Source organism: Natrix helvetica (assembly GCF_964273705.1).
Source record: "Natrix helvetica genome assembly, chromosome: 1".
Lineage (NCBI taxonomy): Eukaryota > Metazoa > Chordata > Lepidosauria > Squamata > Natricidae > Natrix > Natrix helvetica.
The window spans coordinates 47,761,206-47,789,098 of record NC_138548.1 but is presented as its reverse complement, the minus strand read 5'-3'; the positions used below and the strand labels follow the sequence as shown (position 1 = coordinate 47,789,098).

Here is a 27,893-nt window from a genome sequence, read left to right as displayed (position 1 = left end):
TAGTGTTTTATGACTGGCTCTCATAACAGCCTGACTGAATATTTTCACCAGATCAACTATCAACAGCATGCAAGTTAGTTTTAATTGTACCTTGCAGAAATTGTTTCTCAGGATAATGAATAATTAACCAAAAGTTTCAGTTTGTTCCTCTTTTCAATACGGTGAACAATCACTGTATTTTATTGTGGTTATAAATCTAAAATATACTCAGAAGTTTTAGACGATTCAAAGCAGATTTGTTTCAGTGCCTGGGTATATGAAATTTCTACTGTGACTCCAATAGCATGCGAAAGTTTACCATTGCGCTCGAGTGATGTATGACTTTTTAAAAAAAGAGTTCCCAGGCTTGTTATTGAAGGGGCCAGAGCCTCCGTACAAAATCAGGGAAGACGGCATTGCTCAGCATTCATGTATTGGACAGACAAGCACCTGTACAGTGGTAAAACAGGCTGGCTGGAGCTTCCCTCAATTATTCACTGAGCTGAAAGCTGTAATGGAGGATTAATTTCAAATTAACTGTTATTTTCAAATTTCCCTAACCTTGAGCACATGGTGCTGCTCTCATCTTACCTGGAAATAAGAAGCTAGTAGCCTAAAATTTTCCTTTTTCTGGAAAATTTAACACTTTTAAATACTTTGCTTAGAGAGAGAGAGGAAGTGAGGGAAAGTAAGTGTGTGTGTGTTCTGGTCCCGCATTGGGAATTAAGCCAGCTTGGTAGCCTTGGGTCGATCACTCATCCTTGGGAAGGAGGCAGTGGCAAAACCTTTCAATTTCTCCCCATCCGCTAATATGGTGACTTTGTTCAGCCGTGAGCCTATCTCTATGGGACATCCACACTTGTACCAGAACAAGTATGGCTTATCAGCGCTACTATCTCTAAGTCAGGGGTGGATTCCTGCCAGTTCTAACCTCTTCTATAGAAGAGGTTCCACAAATCTACAGTGCCGTTTAGAACCGGTTCCAGCTCCCTCCGCCCCGCCCATCTGCACATCATCAAAATGAAGAACGAGAGGAGGAATTCTGGGAGTTGAAGTCCACAAGTCTTAAATCTGTCAAGTTTGAACACCCCTGGGGTTTTTTCTAAAGGGTTAGGGGTGCAAGGGTCTTGTAACTTGACAGCTTTAAGACTTGCGTGCGTCAAATGCCAGAGTTTCTGAGCCAACATTTTGGTTGCTAAGCAAGAGCGTTGTTAAGTGAGTTTCACCACATTTTACAAGTTGGCCACGCCCACCCGGTCACATGGCCGGCAAGCCACTCCTACCCGGTCACATGGCCAGCAAGCCACTCCCACAAAGCAGGCCACACCTACAGAAGAGGTTCTAAAAAAATTTGAAACCTACCACTGCTCTAAGTAAACCGGATGCTGCTTTAAATTAAAAATGCTCTCTGGCTAGGCTGAATCTAAAAGCCCTTGTACATTTTAGATCAAGCCAATGAAAGCCACTGCTGATGTGAGTAAACAGCATTTAGACTTATATCACTCCAACATTCTCTGAGCAGTTTACAGTCAGCCTATTGGCCCCAACAATCAGGATCCTCGTTTTACCAACCACAGAAGGATGAATCAACCATGAACCAGTCAGGATCAGTAGTTATGGAAAATCATTTTTTTTCTTCTTGTAAGTCAATGAACAATAAATTTCAATATAGTAACAAAGGACAAATCAAAACACAAAACATTTTTAAAAGAGTCCACATTCCAACAGAATTTTTGTAATTATGTTTACCAAGATATTTACATTTCCCTGCCCCTGGGTCACAATAAACGGATAAAAATTCAGTTACAGGTGTCTTCATTAATTAAAGATTTCTTCTAAACTGTCAAATTGCTGCATACTTTTACAAGCTTAAACAATCTACAATTCCAAGGTGTTTCAATCTTGAATAAACATTCATCCATAAAATCTGAATCAACTGGAAGCAAACAACTTCCCATTCAACTGCACTTTATTCTAAATGTATTTGGCTTATATATATCTGGACTAGTATTTTTTAGCAGTGAGGCAGTTATGAGTCTTATTTAAAAGACTTACCCATACCTGCACTTAACAGAATACATGTTTGGATACAAAAATAAAACTCTTAATCTCTACATTTTTACAGATGCTAAATTAGTCACAAACATTTTCTCCCTAGCTATATTGAAGGCTCATTAAACCAACACAGTGATCATTTGTCTTCATATCTTTCTTCAGTCTTCAAGCAGCAGTTCCAATTCTTCTATAGGTACCCGTACTCGCAGTTCTTTCTCAGCCATTAGATCGAGGATCTCTTGCAGCTCATCTGGAAAGTATTCCATAGCATCCATGTATAATATCTATACAGAGATCAATAAAAAATTATCAACTCACCTCACTGCTATGATAAATCAAACCTAGTTTTCACAATAAAAGAACAAGTATAAAACAATGATTTATCAAACTTTTTTTTTAAAATTTTTTTCCAGTATAAACATTCATATTTAATGGACTGGGTCAAGACTTTTTTAAGCCACTTAAACAATAGTAATATGAATAAATATATATATACTTCAAATCTACCAACTTCAACAATATTGGTCTCTTTCCATAATCCTTTTATCATTTTTCCAATAGTTCATTTAAATATAAATAACGTTTCTTTTTGCCCTATAATTATTATCCCTACTAGGTAATATCATTTAATAAGTTTAAAAATTACTAATTATTCCACCATAACTTCAATGTCCTGTGTGTAGGGTTGCTAGTAATGCCAATTATTAACAATATTTAATCAATCCCAGCAGAGGTGGTTTGCTACCGGTTCGCACCGATTCAGCCGAACCAATAATGGAAATGGCGACTAGGTCGCCAAACCGGTAGGAATAGTAGGATCGTCATGCCCTCGAACCGGTTCCCCGGTTGCCGCTGCATTTTTTTTGACATTTTTAATGTTCTGCGCATGTGCAGACCTATTTAAAGTAACTGTGCATGCGCGGGGAGCACTGAACCAGCAGTAACACCAGCAGAAACTTACCCCTGAATCCCGGAAATATATTTCGAACTCCCCATAATTTCTATTCCTTGCTACTTTAAATTCACAATATACTTTAACACATTATTAATGTTATTAATACAATGGTTTTTCAAACTTGTATGCTCCCTGACTCAACAATTCTGGGTGGGCACCACGAAGACCTTAAAATCAATGAAACATAAAAATGGTAGGGTTTTTTTTTGGGGGGGGGGGGGGGGTTGTATTATTATTACAAAGTAAGGAAACCTACTTTTGCCCAGGGACAGTTTTGAAGCGCTTTGTAAAATATGCCTTTACTTTTTGCCTTATCTCCCAAAGAAACCTGCAAAAGGAAGAGAAAAGAAGCTGCATTTTAAAAGGGCAATTGTTTAGAAAAGCTATGAGTTACAGTATATATATCTTAGTTTAGAGATTAAAAAAGAAGAAGAAATGAATGAACATAACAAGTTGTGATCAACAAAAGGGAAGTGAAACTTTTCAAAATGCTCCTTGCAGCTGGTCCAGAAAAAGGGCAAGGAAACAATCTGTTTGCTAAGGCTCATTCATATTGTAATGAGTTGCCCTTAACAACCTTCTCTGGCCTGAAAGCAGCTGTGATAAGGAATGCAATTTGACTTCCTCACCTTCCAAATGGGTGCAGCAGGAAATAATCCCACAATATCAGGAACCAGAGTGAACTTTTATGGTGTCCCTGTACCCAGGATTTTAAGTGTGGATTAGGAAACCTCTGGTAGAAAGTAAAAGACCCACATAACCACCTTTAAAATTGCCCTAATCTCACTCCCCAAAAGACAGATCTAAATTCTCATTTTGAGAATCTCTGAAGGTTCTAAGAAGATGGGATGGTTTGTCCTACCCTAACTTAAAACAATTTAAGGCTGAAATCAGGCCACAAATACCTACATTTGGGGAAGTAAAGAAAAAAAAATCAGAGTGAAAGGCCAGGTCCTCATTTCTACACTTAAATTTAAACCGAATACGGCACAGCTGGAATTGTGATTTGGGCAGCACAATTTTGGGCTACTGAGAAAGGCTGCACATGGCCCACAGGCTACCCATCCCTGCCCTATCAATTACTGGAATTGTAATTGGTAATGGAAGAATGTACAAATCTCACTATTGTATAAGTACATAAATAAAATGACAGTCTAATATTTGCTTTCAGAGATGAGGAAGTAAATGTTTTTTTTCTTTTACAAGTAATTGCTTCCTGGCAATCTGTTCCTATGTCTAGGAATAATATGGGAAATTAATGGAAAATTATAGGTTCACTTAAAGGTCCTGCGAGGTCATTTCTGACTCTGATCTGTTTCTTAGCTGAAGAAGCCAGCATTGTCCAAAGACATTTTCCATGATCACATAGTCAGCATGACTACAGGCCAAGGCATATAGAACGCTGTTACCTTCCCACCAAGTGGTACCTATTTATCTACTCGCATTTGCATGCTTTCAAACTGCTGAGTTGGAAGAAGCTGGGGCGAGGACAGGAACTCACTCCATCCCACAGCACTTGGGTCACTCCATCCCACAGCACTTGGGGCCATCAGCTTTCTAGCTGACAAGCTTAGTGTCCCTTACCTTACTTTAACAAAGACGAGACAAAATATCAAAGCAAATATATTTAATACATAAACAACTTTCTACAGTGATTTTGCAATCCATATACTTCCACTGCACTCATAGGCATAAAACCAATTGTAAAATGTACCATTCTAAAAGCTTTTAATCAATAATATATTCAGAGGTTACCTACAGGATTAGACAACAAATGTTGATGCACTCACCATGAAGCATATATACAACCTCCAGAGCAATGGACAATGAGCACCATTTTCAGTCTGAATTGCATGTTCAAATAAAGCTTTGATTCGATTTGTTAACCCAATTTCAGGAATGATTGCGTACACATCTCCAGTCGGCTCCCTGAAGAAAAGCAAAAACTGATCGATCACAAGAGGATCAAGAGTCTTCATCAGCACACAGGAAACACTGGGCAACATGATTCTATGTGACTAAGGTTCTCCTGGGGGCTCCAAGATAAACTGCATAGGATATCTCGCTTTATATTTAACATTTATGTTTCATGTTCATACGTTCATTTTATATGTATAACAACTTTTTTTTCGCAATGACTGCAGTGGGGAAAAAGCTAGTCATCAGCTCATAAGAGGAAGAAAGACAACTAAACAACAAAGGTAAGAACAGAACTGCTGGCTGGATCAGTTAGACAAACAGTCCCAATTGGATATGCTAGAGCCAAGGTATGCCATCTTTTGCTTGCCCATACATTGTTCATCTCCCTTAGGTGCACTGCATTGGATTCAAGTGGGGCATATTCAACACAACTGACCATCCCAAGGCTAGTTGAATGGGTATTGAATTCAAGGATGGCAGTGGGGGCAAAACTTTTCCAGAATTTGTCTTGGCAGAAACTGGGAACAACCCAGTTCCTTAGTTTCAGTCATCCTATCTGAAACGGCTGGCTGACAGAATGCAGTTGTTTCAGGTTCAAAACAAAACACCTTTTCTATTTCATAGCTCTTCTCCAACTGACCTGACCATCGTTATAGAGATGACATTACCTCTGGATCCTTTCAATTAGTTTTTTCCTCATTTGCTCCAGCTGGATTGCAAACAACCAAGGCTCCAGCGATTGTGTAGTTCTTGTAACAGCATCAAAAAACCGTCGGGCTTTGCTAGCATTGTGGGACTTGCTTTGGATCTGGATGTATGAGCTCCAAAAAGACTGGTTGCTAGGATATCTCTTTAAAACGTCCAACAGTACTTCACGAAGAGGACTCAAAGGATACACACTGATTTTTATGTGGAACCTGAGCAAGCTTACATGCATGAGGGAGAGGGCTTCAAGTGGCGTTGTGAAATGTTGACCATCAAGCCTTTCTCCAGGATCCTTGTCTTTCAGCTTTTGAGAAACCTGACAGAATACTGATACTGCAGAGTCAATCCCAAGAGTTAAATATTGGAAAAGAGTGTAACAACCAACCAAACCAATCAGATGGCTGGAACCATTAACATGTTCTTGATCAGAAGTGAGATTTTCAGTTAAACAATCTTGAAGTAGGTGCTCATACATTTTCCGAGCTTTCAGAACGTTCACCGATGATACTTGTCCATGATAAGGAACGTAATGTCCCCTTTCAGCCAGTTTGGTCAATATGTATGTTGCACGTGATTCTACAGCTCCTTCTAGATTTACTAGTAATTCTGCTTCCAGCTTAGCATAAAGAAGGCTAAGATGACAAAATTGGGGGTTTTGAATTCCACTAATTCCAGCCATCCCCAAAGATGTATCAAAAACTTTCCTAGCATCTTCTATATTGCCAAGTAGCCACTCCAGGTAAGCATACAGTTGCCAAAGGGAAACATTATTTCTGTTGTCAGGTGCCTTAAGAAGATTTTTAGCTAATTTTTTGCTTTTCTTGCCTTGCAATTTTAGTTTCTTTTTCTTTCCCATTTTCAAATACTGAGCAACCTACAAAGTCAACACAATCAAATTAAGAAATAGCTTTAAAATGCAATGCACTTTCTATACAACATAATGAATTTATTTATATGCATTCTAGCTAGGTCCACCAATCAACAGCAATATACCTTTGCTCTCTATATATACTTTTTGTGTTTTCATAAATGTTCTATACCAGGAGTCCCCACCCTGTGGGCCGCAGCCTACTACTAGGTCGTGTCCTATTCGCAACTGGCCCATGTGAGTGGTGGGCCGGCACACATTAGCACAGCCCCATGCGTGTGGCGAGCACCAAGTACCAGTACTCACAGCCCCGCTCACATGAGCGACGCCCCAATGGCTTCTCTCTTGCAGGAGTGGAGCTGTTCGTGCATGCCGGCCTACCACTTGCACGTTCCAGTTCTCTTCCCCCCCTACCAGCTGGGCCGCCAAGCCGCCTTCTCCTGATGCTCCAAAACCGGAGCAATGAGAGCAGAGGCTGAATGGGCCAAGTGCACCCTGCTCAGCTTTGCTTTGTCACCAAGGCTGCTTGTGCAGGACACCCCATCCACTTTTGGAGTGTCAGGCAGCCTTGATGAATCTGAAGGAGCACAAGACCGTGCCCCAAAGGCTTCTCTTCTATTTATTTATTTATTTATTATTCACACTTATAGACCGCCCCCTCTCCCGGAGAGGACTCGGGGCGGTGTACAGTCACTAAAATACATTATAAAATACATACATAAACAATTAAATTAATACTAGTGAAGGAGGTTATGAGACTGTAATCGAATAATAAATATAATACGTTAAAAGCCTATAAAACCCTTAAAACCCAATTAAAATAAATAAATCCCGGGAGGTCAAACTAAGACAGTGCAAACAGACAAAAGGCTTTGGGGGAGCAATTTTGCACTGCTTCAGGCCTGCCCTGCCTTTGCAAAATATGTGTGCACGGATAAGTCTGAATGGATAAGCCACGCTCCAAAGGCTTCTGTTCTCTCTTGCGTGAGTGGAGCTGTGCGAGCGAGCTCATGTGCACGCCACCTGCTCATGCGGCCTAGTTCCCCTCCCCTCACCCAGCCAGGCCACCAAGCCACAAAGGTTGGGGACCACTTTTCTACACAACCTTTGCATTCATCACTACTCTAAACCCACATCCAGAACATCCCAGTCACACCCCACCTTGGTATGTGCTATGTCACAGACTGAAATGTTGAATATTAAGTTATATTGGATATCCTTTTCTATCCAGAACTGTCAACTTTAGAAACAGATTTGTAGATATAATGTATATATTTGATCAACTATCTGTATAAGATAAGAGAAAGAACATTACCTTAGCAATTTCATATTGAAGCCAAAAAATGCATAGGTTAGATCTGTCTTTGCCTGAAAATAAGGGCAGCATCATATGGAAAAGATTCTGAATAAATTGCTCTCCTTCCTTAGAGTGAGTCACATGCTTCTCTCCTTGGACCATTGAGTCCATATGACCAATATTACTGACTCCAAAAAGAGGCATATCCAAAGAAGTCAGAATTCCTTGGTTGTTACACCCATTGCCAAATGAGTTATTTTCATCCATCGCGATATAGAAAGAAGAAGTCAAAAGTCTACAGCTGCATGGAGCTCCTAAGAATTGCAAAAATGAAGAGAATAGTTGAAACTGAAGTTCAGGACTGGAAATTCTTATCAATGATGGTCCAAGGTCATCAAATAAGACCTACAAAATACATAAAAGCACTGTTATTGTAAGGAATATATTTTAAACAAAAACCGGCCTGAACCTAACATTTATCAGAAGAAATCAGAAACAAATTGGCACACAATAACAAAATCAGCACTAAATACACAATCCTTCCAAAATCTGGATGTATGCTGATCAGCCAAAAACACACAAGCGAGGCACTTATAGAAAGAATGGAGCAGATACATTGTATTTTTTACTTTGAAATATGGGAGCTGATACCACATTTTCCATGAAAGACATGTGTTTTTGAAGATTTGCCCTGCCCACATCTTCCTAGAAGCAGATGTAAGTAGTCATTCAGTGTTAGCTTCCATCTTTGACTCAGGTGTGTCCACCAGCACCATAAAAAAAGCTTCTCTTAAAATAAATGTGGGTCATATTGCATCATACCAACCTGCCTCTCTGGATCTTCACATTCTTCTAACGGCGGTTTCTTGTTTTTTTCTGGACGCCAGGGCAACCAGTGTCTTGCTTCCCGGGAACGTTCAATATGAAGCCAGTTTTGCCACTTTGGTAGAGATCTATCCTTTATTTCTTCTTCATCCTCTACATCTTCCTCATCTTCATCTATTTAAAAATCGCATTCGTGAATTTTTCAAAATTGCAGCTGGATATGTAAGTTCTAAAAAGTTTATTACAAATTTTAAAAACTTGTTGTAAGACAGCCACGACTGCTCGTAATAACTAAGACTGAGAAGGATCAGGGTGCATGCAAGTTCAATCTTCAACATCCCTGTTCTTGAAACTTCCATAGAATGACCACCTTTTAGAGACATGATGCCAAAGGGACAATGAGAATGATAAGGCCAGGGCAAACAGGTTTACCTAATTAAGAAGAGTATTCTTAGAGGGGAATAATGTTTTGAATTACTTCATGCTTTAAAAAAAGAAAGACAAGAAAAAGCAAAAATATTTCTACAGAATTTTTTAAATAAAGGGAATAATTCAGGATTTTTAAAAGAAATGCTGTTTGCTCTAATGCAGGGTTGTCAAATTCAATTTCATTGAGGGCCGCCTCAGGGTTGTGTTTGACCTTGGGGGTCCAGGGGGCGTGGCCAGAGTGGGCATGATCAGTTTGTCACTCGTGTCAGGGGCACCTGTGGTGGTCTGGGCAGGGCTGGGGAGATTCTCCTGCAGTCCTCTGCCAGTGAGAACAGAGCATGGACCCTCCCAAGCTCTGTTTTCACTGGCAGAAACGTTACAGGCCAGTCCGCTGTTTTCAGGGCAGCCCCACAGGCCAAATCTAAACACCCCATGGGTCAGATCCTTGAGTTTGACATCCTTGCTCTAGGTTTTTAGGCACCAGACTAGAAACCAGGAGACTGTGAGTTCCAGTCTCGACTGAGGCACAAAACCAGTTCTCTCACTTGGCCCTAGGAAGCAGGCAATAGCAAAGCTCTTCTGAAATCTTGCCAACAAAATTGCAGTAATTTGTCCAGGCAGTTGCCAGGAGTCAACACTGATTTGAAGGAACAAAAAAAATCAATATCATAGTAAAACAAATGCTCACTGTTCATAATCAGTGAGAACTTTGTCCTTCCCCAAATAAATGATAAAAAACAAAGAAACTAAGTCCTCCAACTAACTACATGTTCATATACCTGTCATTTACAAGCTGAATAAATGCTATTGCTAAGAGTGTTTAACTGTGCCAGAACCTTTACGTTCATTTTTATAATCTAAGGGCTTCTGCCTATTCAAAGCAATTTACATAACTCAAGCCTCACCAAAATCAGAAGGACACCGAAAAAAAAACAAATGTGGGGAAAACACTTCTGTTTTTGAAATCATCCCTTGGGACTGAAAAAAATATTTTTTCTTAGATTCAACAAGATGATTGCAGATGACTATTTTCCAGCTTAGCCTAACTTAACTAGTGCCTGCAGAAATATTGACGTGCAACTCCCATTCTTCTTCAGTAAGCCAGACAGTGTCTATACTGGCTGATGTAAAATGGGATTTATAATTCCATAAATCCAGAAAGCAAAGAACTGGAGAACACTGTTCTAACTTGCGGACATAATGAATCATACCAGCGTGACCGAGGCAGTGCAGACATTTCATAAATTATCTATTTCTTTTGGGCAAACCAGAAACAATAGAAGGGTGTGACTTTATCATGTGCCTTGGCTTCTCAGATCTGAAGTGCAAAGTATTTACCAGGTGGGTTGATGAGCACCCAGCCCCCCTTCTCTTGTTGATGCATCCAGGCCTTCCAACCCTTAGCTCCTTTTTCTCCCACTCGAGGCTCTCCACTGTCCCAAAAGGGTTCAAAGAATTCCCTCTGGAATTGGGGGTGGAAAATGAATAAAAACAGGAAGTTACAATCGCAATATTTTAAAGAAAACTCCAACATTCATTAATCGCTTTTAAATGTCCTTATAATATCTCCCATTAAATATTTTATTGAATGGTTGGGATTTTTAATATAAATTTTTAGAACATGTTATTTAAAAAGTTAGGGAAAATATCTTCCAAAGATGACTAACGCTGCCATGCATGTTCCTATTACTTTTTTTTTTTAAGCTTTTCTTCAAAATTGCCTGAGCCATATGTACACACTATAGCCTTAAACCAGGGGTAAACCAGCCATATGTACACACTATAGCCTTAAACCATGGCTGGCTGGGGAATTCTGGGAGTTGAAGTCCACAAGTCTTAAAGTTCTCAAGTTTGGACACCCCTGCCTTAAACAATTGACTAATTGCACAAAAATTGGAAGAGTGCTAAAGTAATATTTATTTGATTAATATCTACACATATTATATTTTTCTTTCCCCATAATTGCACCCTTCTTTTTTGTTTTTGTTATCCAAGCCCAAGTCCAAAGTCATTCAACTTGCTATCATGCCTAAGGTAAGAGTCAGTCTTCTGCCTTCTAGTCTGGTGCCTTAACCTCTGAATTAAATTGGTTCTCAGCTATTTATAATAATCTAAATATAAATAAAAGTACAGGTCACACAAACAATAGAATAATAAAGGTAGGAAACAAACAAACAAGCAAGCATAAAAAGAATATAAATACATCTAAATGAATATACACCTTCTCTAACTTAAGGACCACTACTTATCCTGGAGTCAGAATTATTAGTCAGTTTGGCCAACGCTGGATTAATGGAAAGGAAGAATGACAGTATAGCATTGTTCTTTAAAGAATTTGATGGTCTAAGACTAGGATATTTTGAAGACTGATGGCTTCTCTATCAGTCTTTTCCAATTTAGGTGCCCTCTAGATTTGAACATACAGAATTCTTCAGCCAGCCAGCATTTCATCTCAGTTGTTGGCAGAGAGAAAAACGATGAAGGCTCTTTATTTTGAAGGAAGTATAATACTGGCCAATTTGTTGTTTTTTTTGACACAAAGCAGTTTTTAACCCAAGCTGGGGGGGGGGGGGGGGGCTAGAAAAGGACAATGCTAAAGAAAAAGTAGGTTTTTAAGATTATTCAAATATCAATTTTAAAGTGCAAATGAAAATTCTAGTTGTGAGACTGCCTAAGGTCATCCAGTACACCCAGCTGAACCATAAAAAGTGATACATAACTAGAGCAATGGGCCATGTATTCCAAAATTACTCCTGTTTTTTTTTTTCCATTCATGGTGCAATCTTGAGAAGGGAACCAGAATTTGGAAGCACTCATATTTTGAATTAAAGTGATCAAATGTGCCTTTATGTCTGCACTGGGATGCCTGCTAAAATTTATCCTACAGATTTATAACCACTGATCCTGGAATGTTTTAATAAACGAACAGCTTGCCCTTTCTGGATATAAAAATAAATCATGGTGTGGCAAAAAAATAAAAAAAGAATCAGATGCTTCTGACCCTCATCCTCTGTGGATGGCAAGCCCGAGCCTTGTCATATAACAGTAAAAATTGCTTAGTTGTTCAACAAACCAAGGTAATGAGTTTATGGCTAAGACAAGATAAAGACTTGGGACATCTCAGCTCATCATTACTACTTATACTCTTCGCATAAAAGAAACATTCTGTTCCAAGTCATAAATAGAAATTTGTATTAACCAGTGTTATGTGCTCTGGTATTCTGATTAGAAGCCAGTTTAAGGTTTGAATCAATTCCTGATTGAAAAATAATTTTAGAATGGCTTAGCTTCAATCACCCCTTACCTCAAGCAATAAAAACCAATAAAGAAACAAAAGGATTAATACAGTCAAAGTCATACATCCTTATGACATTTCTTGTTTGGCCTTTATTTCATTGTTCTAAGTTGGTGCTGCCAACCTGCCAACCTCTAATATATTTGAAATTCAGCCTTGTTGGCATTTAAACTATAAACAACTATAAAGCAACTTTGAAATGCATAAAAAATAATTGCAAAACCGCATTCACGTATTACGCTATTTATTGCTAAGCAAAGCCTCTATCCTCCAAGCTGGTGAGAGGCAGATTTTCATTCCTTCCACATCCTTGAGCTATAGGGCACGACCCCTTTGCAAGGTGCAAGTCGATTTGGTTTAGGATTATCAGGGTGCAGAAATACTCACTGAGCAATGCTATTCATGATCGTACAGTCCATGGCACACAACCTAAAGTATTTTTAAGATTAACATGTTTTCTAGTTCAAGAAGCAAATCAGGGTTAATATCTCCCTTAAGGGCATTCAGCAAGATCAGTAGTGTACTACACAAAGCAGGCATTCTCTCTCTCTCGGTCTCTCTCTGTCTCTCTCTCACTCACTCACACACTCATACACACACAAACACACACACACACACACACACACACACTTGTGGAACAAAACAATAGAACAAAGCAATAGCATGACCTCTGAGTATTAGAAATCATCAGCTGGGTTCATACATTTGTCAGGTTATTTGCTTGTTTTAAGTACGTTAGTTGGAGAAAGAGAAACTGGAAAGAATGAGAGAGGCTAGTTTTTACCTGTCCTCTTGTTGGCAGGTCCTTGACATTATCTGGTTTAAAAAAGGTAAAGTCAAGCATGGCTTGGAACAAGGACACAGCTTTTTCTGAATGGCCAGCCTGCCTAAGGAAATGGCACTGCTGAAGAAAAATGGCTTGGGAGAAAAAGAAACAACATTTCATGTAACAGCAGCTCAAATACAGATAACAATTTCTTTTTTTATTATTATTTATGACAGCATCTCTATTAGCAAATCCCAGAGTTTGAATTGCAGCAACCACATTAAAAAAATAAAGACATATAACTTCTTATGTAATACTTTTTAAAAGAAATCAATGTTGCCAACCAAGATAAATCATTGTTTTCTTTCAGTTCAGTCAAAGTTAAATGCTCCAAGGTTTTGCAAAACTCCAAACGGAAGTAACCTTTTTGAGAACAGAGGTAAAATTCATGAATGAAACCAGGAATATTTTGGAATACAGTAGGTGTGTAGCCAATTGCACATTATGCATATTTTCTATTTCGTTTTTTTTAAAATATTGTCAATTATTTGAAAACATAAAAAAAACTTTTCTCTGATATGTTAGAAATTGAAAAGAAAAATGGCTGAAATAAACTTAGGAACAGAAGAATATCAGGCAATTTTTGCCACTCATTCAAAATTGTAGCAGCTCCTCATAGGTCCCAAAGCTAAAAGTTGTTTCAGCCAGATGACACAATGAGTGGGACTGCACTCATCGCCATGTGCATACAAGGCAACTGTCAAGTCATGGAGTTGTTGAGACAGTGAGCCTTGTCTTCTGACAATAAAGCCAGGTAGACGCATTTGGATCAACTCAGAGTGACCCCACCTAAACCACTTCCTGAAGCATTCAACTTCCACTGTGTTCCTTTCTGACAGGTTGACACTTATGTCAGGCAATAAAAGAAATAACCACTAAGTGGCAGAAGCCTTCAGTGTAACTTTCTTCCTCATCTCCTGTTCAAAGACTTTCATTTAAAGTCTAATGTATCTTTTTAAACAAGTTTTTTTTTAAAAAAAACACGCATGGTTATAAATGACTGACAACTCCTCGATATTCTTAATCAGTAAATGAGAACGTCAGGGGAGAGCAACTCCTCATTAGAGGCACAATTTAAAAAGGAGCCCTCATGAAGTCTGGCACCCAATAGCATTTTTGCTAACACTTTCCCATCTGGGAATGTCTACCAATTTTAATACTCTGTCAAAATTAGTTTACTCCAGTTCTGGCAAATACGGTTCAGATTGAGCCCAATGTGGTTCTCCAAAAGAAATAAAATTCACAGAAGAAAGGATTCAGTTGGGTACCTGAAAGTATTTTTAAATACTGCTGCTAACCTAACAACAAGCTCATCTTTCAACTATGTTCACTGATATCAAAAATAGCCAGCCCAGCTTCCCTGATCTGAGGCCTCCAGGAGCTATTACACCATAACTCTTGTCAACTCCAGCTAATACAGCACCGGGAATACGGAGGGTGATTGGAACTGTAGTCCAATACTCTAGTCCAAGGTCAACAAACTCCCTGGCTTCTAGTAGGTTAATGTTTTAAATATATAATAAGCCCAACCTTCCCCAACATAGCATCTTCCATATACGAAGAACGAATTCCCACAACTACTAACCAGCTTGGCAAATAGCGATGCTGTGAAGAGATTGAGTCTTACAGCCCAATTGCCAAACTGGAAGGCTAGAACTAAGGAAGGGTCTGCAGGATTCAGGGGAACAACTCTTCCAGCTGAGCAGGCAGGCAAGATCATAATTAGTGATCCCACAATACAGGAGAGAATGGTCATGTATTCAAGTCTTTCTAAAGAAATTACCTGAGATCTGTGTGGAAAAAGCAACTGCAGGGGACTTTTAGATCAAAAGGACCATTTGACTGTGATTCAATACATGTTTTTTTTTAATTTATGTTTTTCACATTTTCTCCCACCACCCTTCATATTGGAAAATGTTTTTGATTTGAGTCCTGAGTTTCGTAAGTAAGGTTTCTGTCAACTGCAGAAATATCTACAAAACCACCTGGGTTTATAAAAGGGTCACAAGTCAAGCAAAAAAGAAAAGAGAAATTGGACTCCTAAAGCAGCCAATGAGAGCCAACCATGATCTATGCAAACCAAAACCTGAGATTAGATCTATTCTTCTGGTTCATCATCATGCCTCATAAGTAAATACAAGTCCCCAAAGACCCAAACGTGTCATGACAGGAGAGAGGATTTGTCTTGTAAAAGGCCGAAGCAGCTCAGATGCCCTCTTACCTAGCATGGCTTCCTCTGTGCCTGGCAGTGCAGGATGGGATACCATACTGCCATCATTCACAGCTGATAATGTGCTCAGGCATTTTCCGTAGCAGCCATGTGTTTTGGAGACAGTAAAGGTACTGAACTGACTCTGGCAGAATAAGAGATATTTCTGCCACAGGGCTGGGTTGTTTGGGTGCAAGAAAATCAACTTTTGCCATTCCTTCACCACAGCAGATGGCTCCCAGAACTCTAGGCAAAGTTTTAGCCGTGCTAGTTTCAGGTCCACTTCATTTGGGTTGTTTTCTATTGCTCTTTCCAAAATAGCCAGTTTCTTCTCCAGGATTAACTTGGATGATTTCTTTCTCTTTTCCCGTTCTCCCTCACTGATGGCATAACAGCTAGGATGTCTCATGAGCTCATCCTTAAAAATAAAAGGAACAACAAAACAAAAAAAGTAAGGCGTTTTAAATAAAATGGAAATGGAATTGCGTGTCCTTTGGAAAAACCCACAGCCAATCCAACTATTAAATTTGAATTGGGTACTGGAGGAAGTGAAATCAACAGCCAAGGCACATGCACAGGCCTGCTTAATCTCCTCCTTCCAATCTGTGCAAGCCAATTCAATTCTGGTTCTCTTAGTTACATTCCAAGAGGCCACAACTTTAACCTCAGACTGTCTACTGTTGACCTCACCCCAATCCTAAGAGATCTGTAAGGAGCGTGCATAAGCGCACCAACCTGCCTACCGTCCCTGTCCTAACAACCCCATTTATTTGTATCCATTTCATGTATTCATAATCTTGTATGTACCTATATCTATTATCTTATACACGCTTGACAAAACAAACAAACAGACAAACAAATAAATATCTGGAGCTTATTAATTTTACATTAAAGTTTCTTCATACCGGGAGTCCTTGGGTTACAGTGACAAATGGGCGTGGGATTACTGTCGCTAAGCGATGCGGTTCTTAAACATGTCATGTGACCGCATCGCTTAGCAACAACAACCCTGGCAATCCCAGTTGCTATTATAATCCCAAGACAAGTGGGCTGTTAAGTAGGAAGCAGTGGGAGTCTCAGGTAAGGAGCACAGAATTGTTGCAAAGTGTTTCAGGGGGGTGGGAGAGTCCCCAATTGCAGGAATGAGCACAGGAAAGCTAGGGGACAGATAGCCTGGTCTGTGACGACGTGAGTGCAGGAAGACTGAGGGTGGACAGTAGGGAAACTGTGAGTGCAGAATGGCTGGGAGGTCTTATCAGAATGACTTACAACCTTCCCAGCCACCTCTCCATTGACTTTGCTTGTGGAAAACTGGCAGGGAAGATTGCAAACGGCAATCATGTGACTGTGGGGCATTGCAATTCTCATAAGTGAAAACTGGCTGCCAAGTATCTGAATCACAATCATGTCACTATGGGGATACAGTGATGAATGGAACTTTGAATAACGCTGGTTCAGCAGCACCATCACAACTTCAAACAGTAACTGAAGGAGTGATTGGTAAGTGATGACTACTTGTATCTATGGAGATTCTCAGTCATCCAGGTCATGGTTGTCCCAAAGGTGCTTTTTCAAGAGGCAACTGGACTTTTTCTTTCAAGACGTTTCGCTTCTCATCCAAGAAACTTCTTCAGCTCTGACTGGATAGACTGGATTCTCTGCTTCTAATCCTTCCATCTCCCACCATCCAGTCAGAGCTGAAGAAGCTTCTTGGATGAGAAGAGAAATGTCTCCAAAGGAAAACAAGCAGGTTTTTCAAGTTGTCTCTTGAAAAAGCACCTTTGGGACTACTTGTATCATCTTTTTTTCACAGAAGATAGAGTGGCAAAGCAGTGCAGGAATTGGTAGAAAATTGCACTGACAACATACTAAGCACCTGTCAATTTCTGAGGCCTTTCTAAAAGGCCTTTTTGAGGCCTTTCTAAAAAATAGAAGGGAAATCTGCAGAATTAGGGGGAAAGGGGCTTTTAACTCAAGTATGCAGAGAATATTCCAAAATCCAACCTGCTCCTCTAAAATAATCACCTTCGGTCATAACTTTACATTAGATCGATACCTTATTTTCAGAGTATAAGGCACACCTTTTTCCCCCAAAAAAGAGGATGAAAATTTGGGTGTGTCTTATACACCAAATGTAGCCCCCCCACCAGAGGCCAAAAATGCGAGGCATGGAGGCAGCAATGGTCTGTGGCAATCCCTGCAGCCTGGAACAGCTGATTGGGGGTATTCCGGCAGTCCGATCCACCTGCCTATTAGCTGTGCTGAATCAGGCTGCAATAAGTGCTGAAGCTGACCTGGCTGGTCAGAGTTTGCAGCAGCAATCACATTCAGAAAGCACACACAAGTAACTGATTCAGCAGGATTCAAAATAATAATAATATACAATACATTAACAAAAGTAGATCTTCCAAGGTAGCAGTAAATACAAGCAAAACACAAGCAGTTTCACTTTCAGTTCTTGGCTAAGCCAGGCTCCTTCCTGTTTCCTTGTTGCTCACACAGCAAATTTCAGAGTCTAAATAGCCCTCATTGGCTGACTTAGTTGCTATGCTATGCCTATTCATTGGCTGACCTTGTTACCATGTGTCAGTTGAATACCATGGATGCTGGAAGGCAGAGGCAGAATTTTTTTTTCTTATTTTCCTCCCCAAAAACTAATGTGCGTCTTATACTCTGGAGCATCTAATACTCCGAAAAATATGGTAGATAGAATAGATAGAATTCTTTATTGGGCAAGTGAGATTGGACACACAAAGAATTTGTCTTTGGTGCATATGCTCTCAGTGTACATAAAAGAAAATATACTGCCTTAATTGTTACCTGAAAAGAAACCAAATCCATCCATGCTTTGACATCTCTGGGATTCTCTCTGACTCTGCAGTTATATTCTTCCACTTTTGCCATTAGAAGGGAGTCTACATTCTGGGGGTTCTCTTGAGGGTCTTGCTTATTTAGTAAGCCATGTTCAGCAGAGGGCCCTTTTCCTTGTAGCCAGAGCGTGGTCTGCAGATCATAAACTCCAAGAGGGTTTACCCAGCTTGTAGAAGGAGCCTCTGCTGGATCTAGTTGCAAAATTGGTATCCAGGAGGCTGAGCCAGAGGAGGAGTCCTGATTTTTACCACTGACATGAATGCCTTCTTCGTTCAGGAGTTTCCGACCACCTTTTGTGAAGTAGCGTTCTGGTCGCTTATAGGAAGATGATTTTTCTGCTGCTGAGCTCTCCCAAATAATATGTTGCTCCTTAGGTTGAAGGCCAAGGCAGAAGTTGCTTCGTCTCCTATACCTTGAAAAGCAATAATTAAAACAGACTATTCCCAAGGCAGTGGAGGGAGAATAGTCTTTCTCAGACCCTAATCACTGTAACTTTAAGATTTTGTTCTGGAATATTTCCCCCCACAAACTCTCTGAGCCTTCCCGGAGACTACTGACGCGTAGGACATTAGACATTCACCATAACCAAACCATGAAGTAGGAAAGCAACGGCTACACATTCTGTACTGCTCCTCAAATGGCAAGACTGCTACCTCAGAAACCAAAATCTGAGGGTTAATCGTTAGTAGGCGGCTTTTGATTTTTGTAATTATCTAGGGTCCCTTATTAAAATGAATTTATTGATTATTTCAATTTATGCCTTGCCTTTTCTACTTAGAAGCAGGAAATATCACTTACTTTTACCTTTAAAAAGAAGTAAGTTCCTTATGTATGGAAAGCACCAAAAGCACAAGGCAATGTACAGGAGCTGTTTTTAACGTAGTGCAGAACAATGGCATATTTTCAAACTCCAAAATTATTTTTAAACTGTTAACAAACGGATACCATATCTATAAACTGAACAACCTCTTGTCAGGTGCAAGACAAGACTCTGAGATTTAAATGAGCTCAATCCTATGTTTGCTTTTATCTAATGGGCTGAATTTTGCCAAACTAAAGTTAAAACTTTTTAATCTACTGGAGGATGAGGATATATCTGAGAGATTCTGGGAGATGACTACTCTGAACCTCTTACTCCCTCCAGATCAGCATTGCAGTGTCTCTTAATTCAGGCTTCTTTTGGGAAAAACTCTTGCGTTGCCAAACTTTCCCCCCACTGCTCCTACAGAAGCACATTCCATCACATTGGACCAGGTCGGTTGCCTGGTCACAAACTCGAAGTCTGATGACCCAATTTTTCAGGGCAATTTTCTTGTCCACTGCTCACCTTCCCACTATTAAAAAAGCAGGAATCCTACTCTGCTGCACATTAGGTGAGGGAGGGAAAACAGGACAAGGCCGGGTGAGAAAGTTGCCAAATGCTGCTGAACAATCAACAACAGAGGATTCCCAGATGCAAAAATTGAACTCTCTCCGATGTGAGACTTAGACAAGTCAACTGTGTTGCTAGAATGGCCAGGTGCAAATCCATTCGACTGTTGGCTCTGCAGAGTCGGAACTTATTAAATTAGAATTAAAACAGGACTCAGGTGGTGATTAGTAAACGAACTCACTGGGCAGAATTATGGCACTAGAGAGCAAATGTCTTTCCCTGTGACAACAGGCTTCAAAGCATTTTTACGACCTATTATAAATCTGGAAAGATTCTCAGGGGATCCTGTTACGTGCAAGACGAGTTGCCTATTAAAGGAAAAGATGTACATTTTTAAAAAAATGAAGGACAATCTTTTTTAAAACATCCACACGCTCATCAGCTTAGCTTTGATTTTTAATTCTGCAGTCAGTTAAATATCAATACCCAACAGGACAAGGGACCTAAAGATATTACAGTCAAGTACTATTGTGGCTACACAGCAAACTCCCAAATCCTAGCTTCCCCTCTCACTTCCAGATCATGGAGCTGCTTTGTTTCACAAAATTGAGCAGGGCCCACGGGCTGTTTGTTCTCACATCTAGCCAAAATGAGGGAGGGAGGGAGGGACTAAAGGAAGAGAATATCGCTCAGCCTTCTACAAATTGCATAAAAGAAGATGCCCCGAGTTCTTCCTGAACCGGAGATTATTAGTATTCTGAAGTTATATTTTACTCTCAATAATATTATCTAAACTGTTACTGCTCCCAGATTGATTACCTTGCAATGTTGCCTCGATATAATGATTTATATTGCCAATTTGCAGGGTCTGGCTTCTTATCTGTTCTGAATCCTTCTGTTGTCAAGCCCTGAACGTCATCAAGCCAAGTAGAAGAATAGGGAACATTTGTGGTTTTTTCTTCTAAGCTGCAAATATAAATTTAAAAATGAGGGAAGGGGAAAATAAGTACAGGTAGTCCTTGGCTTACAACCATTTGTTCAATGACCATTCAAAATTACAACGGCACTGAAAGAAGTGGCATGACCAGCTTTCACACTTACCACCCTTGAAGCATCCCCGGGGTCACATGATCGAAATTCAACCGCTTGGCAACTGGCATGTATTTATGATGAATGCAGTGTCCCAGGGTCATGTGATCACACGTTGCCATCTTCTGACAAAGCAACAGTCAATGGGAAACTAGATTCACTTAATGACCGTGCTACCAATTTAACAACTGCAGTGATTCACTTAACCCACGTTGCAAGAAAGATTGTAAAATGATGCAAAGCTCACTTAACATCTGATTAGTCTAGCAACATGAAATTTGGGGGTCAATTGTGGTCGTAAGTCGAGGACTACCTCTAGTACAAATCAAATCAAATCCAAAGCAAAAATGTAAGCAATATATTTTAAACCAACTAAAATTTAGGCTTCCTCTTATTCCTTAATACAGGGGTGTCCAAACTTGGCAACTTTAAGACTTGTGGATTTCAACTCCCAGAATTCTGGGAGTTGAAGTCCACAAGTCTTAAAGTTGCCAAGTTTGGACACCCCTGCCTTAATATGTATGAAAAAGGGAAAGAAAAGCCAAATACTGAATGAAGTGAAAATTTACCATGTCATCAGTAGGATTTATCAGCATCTGCTGAGAAAAAGTCCACATCAGTTTCAATGGAGTGTGCCTCAACTTAATAGAGGTAGGATCCTGAATCAATTCATTCGATATGTAAAGTATTTTCTTTACTATTACTTTATTTCCTCTTTTAGAATTAGCTGGATTTTCATTGAGGTGCTGCAAACATAAATTACCTTCCCTCCGCTATTATTTAAAACAGTATTGGGACTTAGCATTTTAAGGCACCCTGTGTTTTATTTATGAGTTATTATATTTCTAAAGCCATCAATATATATTATTTTTGTGGGGGAAGCGTCTAACTACAGAAGGACGGTTCTGATATTTTATTAATAATCAGTTATTAACAAGAGCTAAGAAATACAAGAGACAATTCAATATAGTATTACAAAAGAATCACAAAGCTTAAATACAAAAATATTAATATGAGATATTACCATGATATCTATACTTATTTAATGTGAATAACATGACTGATGGAAAGCTAGTATTGGTTTTCTTTTGAAATCATTCCCAGTATTGTGCCGAAAGCTATTTCAAAATATTAAGAGTACATTAACAGAAAAAGGGTTTGAAAAGAAAGGCAGGTTAAAGATCATCCAAATTACTGAACTTCTAAAATGAGTGCTAAATTAATACATTAAAAAGTTCAAAATTATCTGTTGAGAAACTTTCTCTGCTCCAGCTCATATTAATCTGAATAGTTTGCAAAGGAATTTAAGACACGCTAATATACATTTGTACATATTTCTGGTTAGCAAAAGAAGATAAAATTGTTTCTTAAAATTCCAACCTGGAATTCAGATTTTGAAGGTGATAAATGCCAGGTTCTAATATTTAGTGCTATTGCTTGTGACAATGAAGAATTTCTACCCAGTATGAATAACCACAAAAATGTGAATAACCCAAAATTATTATTCACAGAATATAACTTAGTATTATAATAGTGCCTCATTCCAAAGCCTGAATGAATGATTAACTAACATTAGTCAAATTACAGCTTCTCAAAAATTTACAGCCAATTACTCATTGATTTCAGTGGTACAGAGACTGGCTGCCAGTTATTCTAAACATTAATAATACAGCATACACTTAATTTAAATGGCTATCATTACAGCTTGATCTTGACAGTCAAGTCAGTTTATAATAATGTATTTTGTCTATTTGCTATTCATATCAAAATGGCAATAAGAGAGAAGGCGGAAGTTCCACATTTTGAACAGAGGACAGACATTGCTAGCATCTCCAAATATTGAAAAGAGTGTACTGACCCCATTTAAATCTGTATTCTTTCTTTCCCATTCAAGTAATTCCAAACTCCAACAGGACTTGTATCTCCACATAAAAGTTATTATGGATTAGGGAGACTACCTTGACTGTTGAGCTCACTATCTGGCTTCAGGCCAGTTATTCTCTCTCAGCCTATTTTACTTTACAAAGCTGTTATTTTGGTGACAAAAAGCAATAGATTGCCCCTAAGTGTAATGCCCTGAATTCCCAGATGAAAGATGTGGTATATATACATGTAATAACAAAACAGCCTTTTACTTTGACTCTATTACAATCCCTGTTCATCTCCCTGCCCATCAATCCAACAAACCACTGCTTTTTTCCATTTATTTTCTTCTCAGAGAGACACTTCTAATATGATGACCATACAAATTACACTGCAGTCTACTTGTGTCTTTTTCTCCCTAAAAGAAAGGATAGGAGACATTCTAATTTTTAATGCATCCTTAGTTGATAATTCTCATTGATTTGAAGCACAATCCTGTACATATTTATTTGGAAATAAGTTGCACCAGACTCAAAATGGCAAAAATATGCATGAATTATTCTCAAATCTGAACTACCTTTGTCACTAATCTTATTCACAAAAAGGAAGAAATGATTGGATCTACGAGAAGTGCAAGTTCAGAAATGAAATGTACTTACGTACTTTAATTCTGTTCCTCTTTTTTCATTTTTTCTATCATCTCTCCCATCCTCAGATTCAGACCCACTGGTGGTCCATGCTTTTCTACTTTTCTTTTTCTTTTTCTTATGATCTTGTTGCTTTTTCTTTTTCTTTCTTTTTTTAGGTGACACTTGAAAACTTTCGTTGGCTTCATTTTCTCCAGGGAGTTCAAAACTGGTGGCTGTATTGCTTATAAAACAGATAAAATCACATTTTCAATGATATTCTTATATCTATTGGAAAATAGAAAGATCTAGGAGATATGCTACAAAATGTATTTTTAAATGAAAAATGAAATCTAAAGAAGATGGCACAGATTATACAGCATATTTTTGTTTTGCCAAACACAGAAAAGTTAAATATGAACATTTAGGCTGCAGTTATAAAGTTCACAGCTAGTTTACATGTCACATTTTTCTTACAAAGCGGTAAAATCATGTATTTGCCTGTCTTTGACAAACAGGTTTGAGAGACCTGAAATCCAATTATCCCAACCACTAATCTTCTAAAATGTCTCATCTCTGGAACAAAGATACAAAGATTTTGTATCCCAAAAAATGAAATTAAGAGTTAATTTTAAGAATAAAAAACAATAATCTGAGCAGCAATGACAAATGATCATGCTGTTCCATCTTCACAAAGAATTAGAACTTATCTTATTTAAAGGAAGGAGAAAATTTTAAACAATAGTCTTTGTGATTTAGTGTGCATAAATACAGAATGCTATAGCAATTATATAAGCATTGGCATCCTCAGGCTCCTGCCACTTTCATCAACTGTCACAATCCTGCTTTTGTCAGACTGACCCACATGATGTGCAACCTTCCCCTCCCCCAAAGATGCTATTAATATATAAGAAACCAAACTGAAATATAAAACTTCCCATACTTTTCTGTTTAAAAAGAACATTATGAACGACAAAGCTAAAGGTCTTATACTACCTTTGGAGAGGAGAAGCACAGCGGGTAATTTCTAAAACATTTTGGTGCAATCTCAGTGCATCTTCATTGCAGAAGCTTTGATTTGTCAGCCAGTTCAAATCTAAAGATTGAGAAGAAAGACAGAGTATTAATACAACAATAAAACTGTCATTGGTGTTTTCTTTTTAGTTATGGATGATTTTTTAAAATTTTCCTTTGCCTCTTAAATGCTTATTTGTTTCAGCACAGATTAGTACTACAATTTACCATTGGGGCTTCTGTATCTGACAGCCAAAAGATAGATAAAGTAAAAAGCCCAGTCTGTGGAGAAAAAGTGAAGCTGCTCAGTACTGCTTCTTGCTTATGACACATCTTCCTGAAAATCCCTTACACTCTCAATGTTAGTATGCTTGTGTTGTATTACATGAAATCTGGCTGGGCAAGAGCGACTAGGATATCTTCCTGCTTAGTCACCAGGGATTTCTTAAGGGAACATGTAGGATGTCCTCTATGACTTATGAACAGGAACCCTGTCCTTCTGGGCTCCTTAATGCAGCTGGGATGGGGAGATGGTTTCCCGAATCTGTAAGCTGTGATTGCCTCACTGTGAGAGGAAATGCAGCCAGCAATCTTCAAGGAAGCAGCAGTGCACTCATTTCTCAAAAAGCCCTCTCTGGATCCAAAAGTATGTGGTAATTGGATTTTTCAGAATTCTCACCGAGTGACCCTTTTATAAGGGTAACCACGAGGACTGTGGAATATAAAGTGCATGTTGCATGTTTTCTGTTCAGCTTAACAGGGAAAGATTGGTGTATCTCATTGCATATATGTTGTGCAATTACATAATAATAATAATAATAATAATAATAATAATAATAATAATAATAATAATAATAATAATAATAATAATAATAATAATAATAATTATTATTATTATTATTATTATTATTATTATTATTATTATTATTATTATTATTATTATTATTATCTGCCCATTTAGAGTCAGCTTTGTTAACAGATCCAGTTAATTGTAACTTTCAATATGTCAATATGCTGTACTGCCAATGAATGGTTTCAGAACTGAAAGACAAAAAAAGTAAGTATAAAAAGTGGAAGGAGGGGGACATAACTAAGGCAGAATATCAGCAAATAGCCCGAGCCTGTAAAGATGAAGTGAGGAAAGCTAAGGCTCACAATGAAGAAAGGCTTGCCACAAAAGTAAAAATTAACAAAAAAAGCTTCTTCCAACATGTTAAAAACAAGAAAAAGGTTAAGGAAACAATTGGTCCATTGCTAGGAGAAAGTGGCAAGAAGGTGACAAGCAACAGGGAGAAAGCAGAACTATTTAACTCATGTTTTGCATCTGTCTTTACACAAAGGGATAAAACAGTCCAACCTATCAAAAGCAGCACCACAAAATTAGGAACACAAATTGAAATAGGGAAGAAAATGGTAAGTGAGCACCTGTCTACCCTAGATGAGTTCAAATCACCAGGACCGGATGGATTACACCCCAGAGTTCTGAAGGAACTAGCAGACGAGATCTCAGAACCACTGAATTATATCTTTCAGAGATCCTGGAACACCGGGGAACTACCAGAGGACTGGAAAAGAGCTGATGTGGTTCCCATCTTCAAAAAAGGGAAAAAATTAGATCCAGGAAACTACAGACCTATCAGCCTAACCTCAATACCAGGAAAGATTCTGGAAAAAATAATCAAGCAACGAATTTGCGAACACCTAGAAGCAAACAAAGTAATAGCCAAAAGCCAACATGGATTTGTCAAAAACAGATCATGCCAGACTAATCTTATTGCATTCTTTGACAATGTGACAAAATTAGTGGACCAGAGGAATGCCGTTGATATAGTTTACTTGGACTTCAGTAAGGCTTTTGATAAGGTAGACCATAACCTACTACTAGATAAAGTAGAAGAATGTGGGTTAGACAGCATCACCACCAGATGGATTGGTAACTGGCTGACCAACCGCACTCAACGTGTAGTTCTCAATGGAACTGCATCTACATGGAGGGAAGTATGCAGTGGAGTACCCCAAGGCTCTGTTTTAGGCCCAGTACTCTTCAACATCTTCATCAATGATTTGGATGAGGGAATAAATGGGGAACTCATCAAATTTGCAGATGATACCAAGCTGGCAGGAATAGCCAACACTCCAGAAGATAGGCTTAAGATACAGAAGGATCTTGACAAACTTGAACATTGGGCACTATCTAATAAAATGAAATTCAATGGTGAAAAGAGTAAGGTTCTACATTTAGGCAACAAAAACGGAATGCACAGGTACAGTATAGGTGATACCTTACTCAGTAGTAGTAACTGTGAAAGGGATCTTGGAGTCCTAGTGGACAACCATTTAAATATGAGCCAGCAGTGTGCAGCAGCTGCCAAAAAAGCCAACACAGTTCTAGGCTGCATCAACAGAGGGATAGAATCAAGATCACGTGAAGTGTTAATACCACTTTATAATGCCTTGGTAAGGCCACACTTGGAATACTGCATTCAGTTCTGGTCGCCACGATGTAAAAAAGATGTGGAGACTCTAGAAAGAGTGCAGAGAAGAGCAACAAAGATGATTAGGGGACTGGAGACTAAAACATATGAAGAACGGTTGCAGGAACTGGGTATGTTTAGCTTAAGAGAAAGAAGGACTAGGGGAGACATGATAGCATTATTCCAATATCTCAGAGGTTGCCACAAAGAAGAGGGAGTCAAACTATTCTCCAAAGCACCTGAGGGTAGAACAAGAAGCAATGGGTGGAAACTAATCAAGGAGAGAAGCAACTTAGAACTGAGGAGAAATTTCCTGACAGTGAGAACAATTAATCAGTGGAACAGCTTGCCTCCAGAAGTTGTGAATGCCCCAACACTGGAAGTCTTTAAGAAGATGTTGGATAGCTATTTGTCTGAAACGGTATAGGGTTTCCTGCCTAGGCAGGGGGTTGGACTAGAAGACCTCCAAGGTCCCTTCCAACTCTACTATTGTATTATTGTATTAACTTTTTTTGCACACACCAGACATTTGTCAGGCAGAGTGCTCCAGAAGCGTTGGGACTACACCTCCCAGAAATCCCGGCAAGCGTACCGTAGCCTTGCTCAGCGGGGAGGAATTCTGGGAGTTGTATTTCCACCTATTCGGAAGACCTCGGCTTGGGAAAACGCTGCGTCTCTGCAACGGGCATCTGTAGAAACAAGCGTCCGGAAGGAAAACCAAAACATGGTTTCAACGAAGAGGGGCTTCCTTGTCCGTTTGTTACTGAGGGGCATAAATAAGAGCAACGTCATTACCTCTGTTCGAGCCTTCGTTTGCTTGTATGTCCTCGGCATTAGCAGCATCGGCAAAAGCAGGAAAAAGAGCCATCACGGCAGGCCACGAAAAACCTCCAGAACGATTACTTCCGCTGCCGCCTCCAGCAATAGGACAAGGAAGGCGACAAGATGGCGCGAACCCTTTTCCTGAGCATGCTGGGAAATGTAGTTTTTCTGAGCGGTGAGCTCAAAATGGCACTGCTCCATTCATTCGTGAAAAGGTTCTTCGTATTCCCTCCATGCAACGTGGGCTTTAAAGCAGATTCTAAAACTGCTAATCAGGAAATTCGTGTTTTCAGAATATTGGATGGAACCTTTTTTTTAAGTGAATGGAAATCAGTACATATTTAAGCAGAAAATCTAACTTTGAGTACCAAAAAAGAAGATTGTACGTTACCCAGGGTT

The 27,893-nt window shown here is 39.1% G+C and overlaps 1 protein-coding gene across 1 annotated transcript; it reads right to left on the bottom strand.

Moving 5' to 3' along the window:
* Positions 1-1,593: 1,593 nt before the first annotated feature.
* NRDE2 (NRDE-2, necessary for RNA interference, domain containing) lies at positions 1,594-27,608 on the bottom strand. Its single transcript, XM_081934643.1, has 14 exons — positions 27,468-27,608; positions 24,181-24,280; positions 23,222-23,428; positions 20,426-20,572; positions 18,184-18,646; positions 15,376-15,781; positions 13,113-13,246; positions 10,372-10,495; positions 8,606-8,778; positions 7,798-8,184; positions 5,578-6,488; positions 4,780-4,918; positions 3,246-3,317; positions 1,594-2,318 (listed from the first exon to the last, which is right to left on the bottom strand). Exons 1-14 carry the CDS (start codon positions 27,538-27,540, stop codon positions 2,193-2,195), a joined length of 3,462 nt encoding a protein of 1,153 aa, XP_081790769.1. The 5' UTR covers positions 27,541-27,608; the 3' UTR covers positions 1,594-2,192.
* Positions 27,609-27,893: the final 285 nt, after the last annotated feature.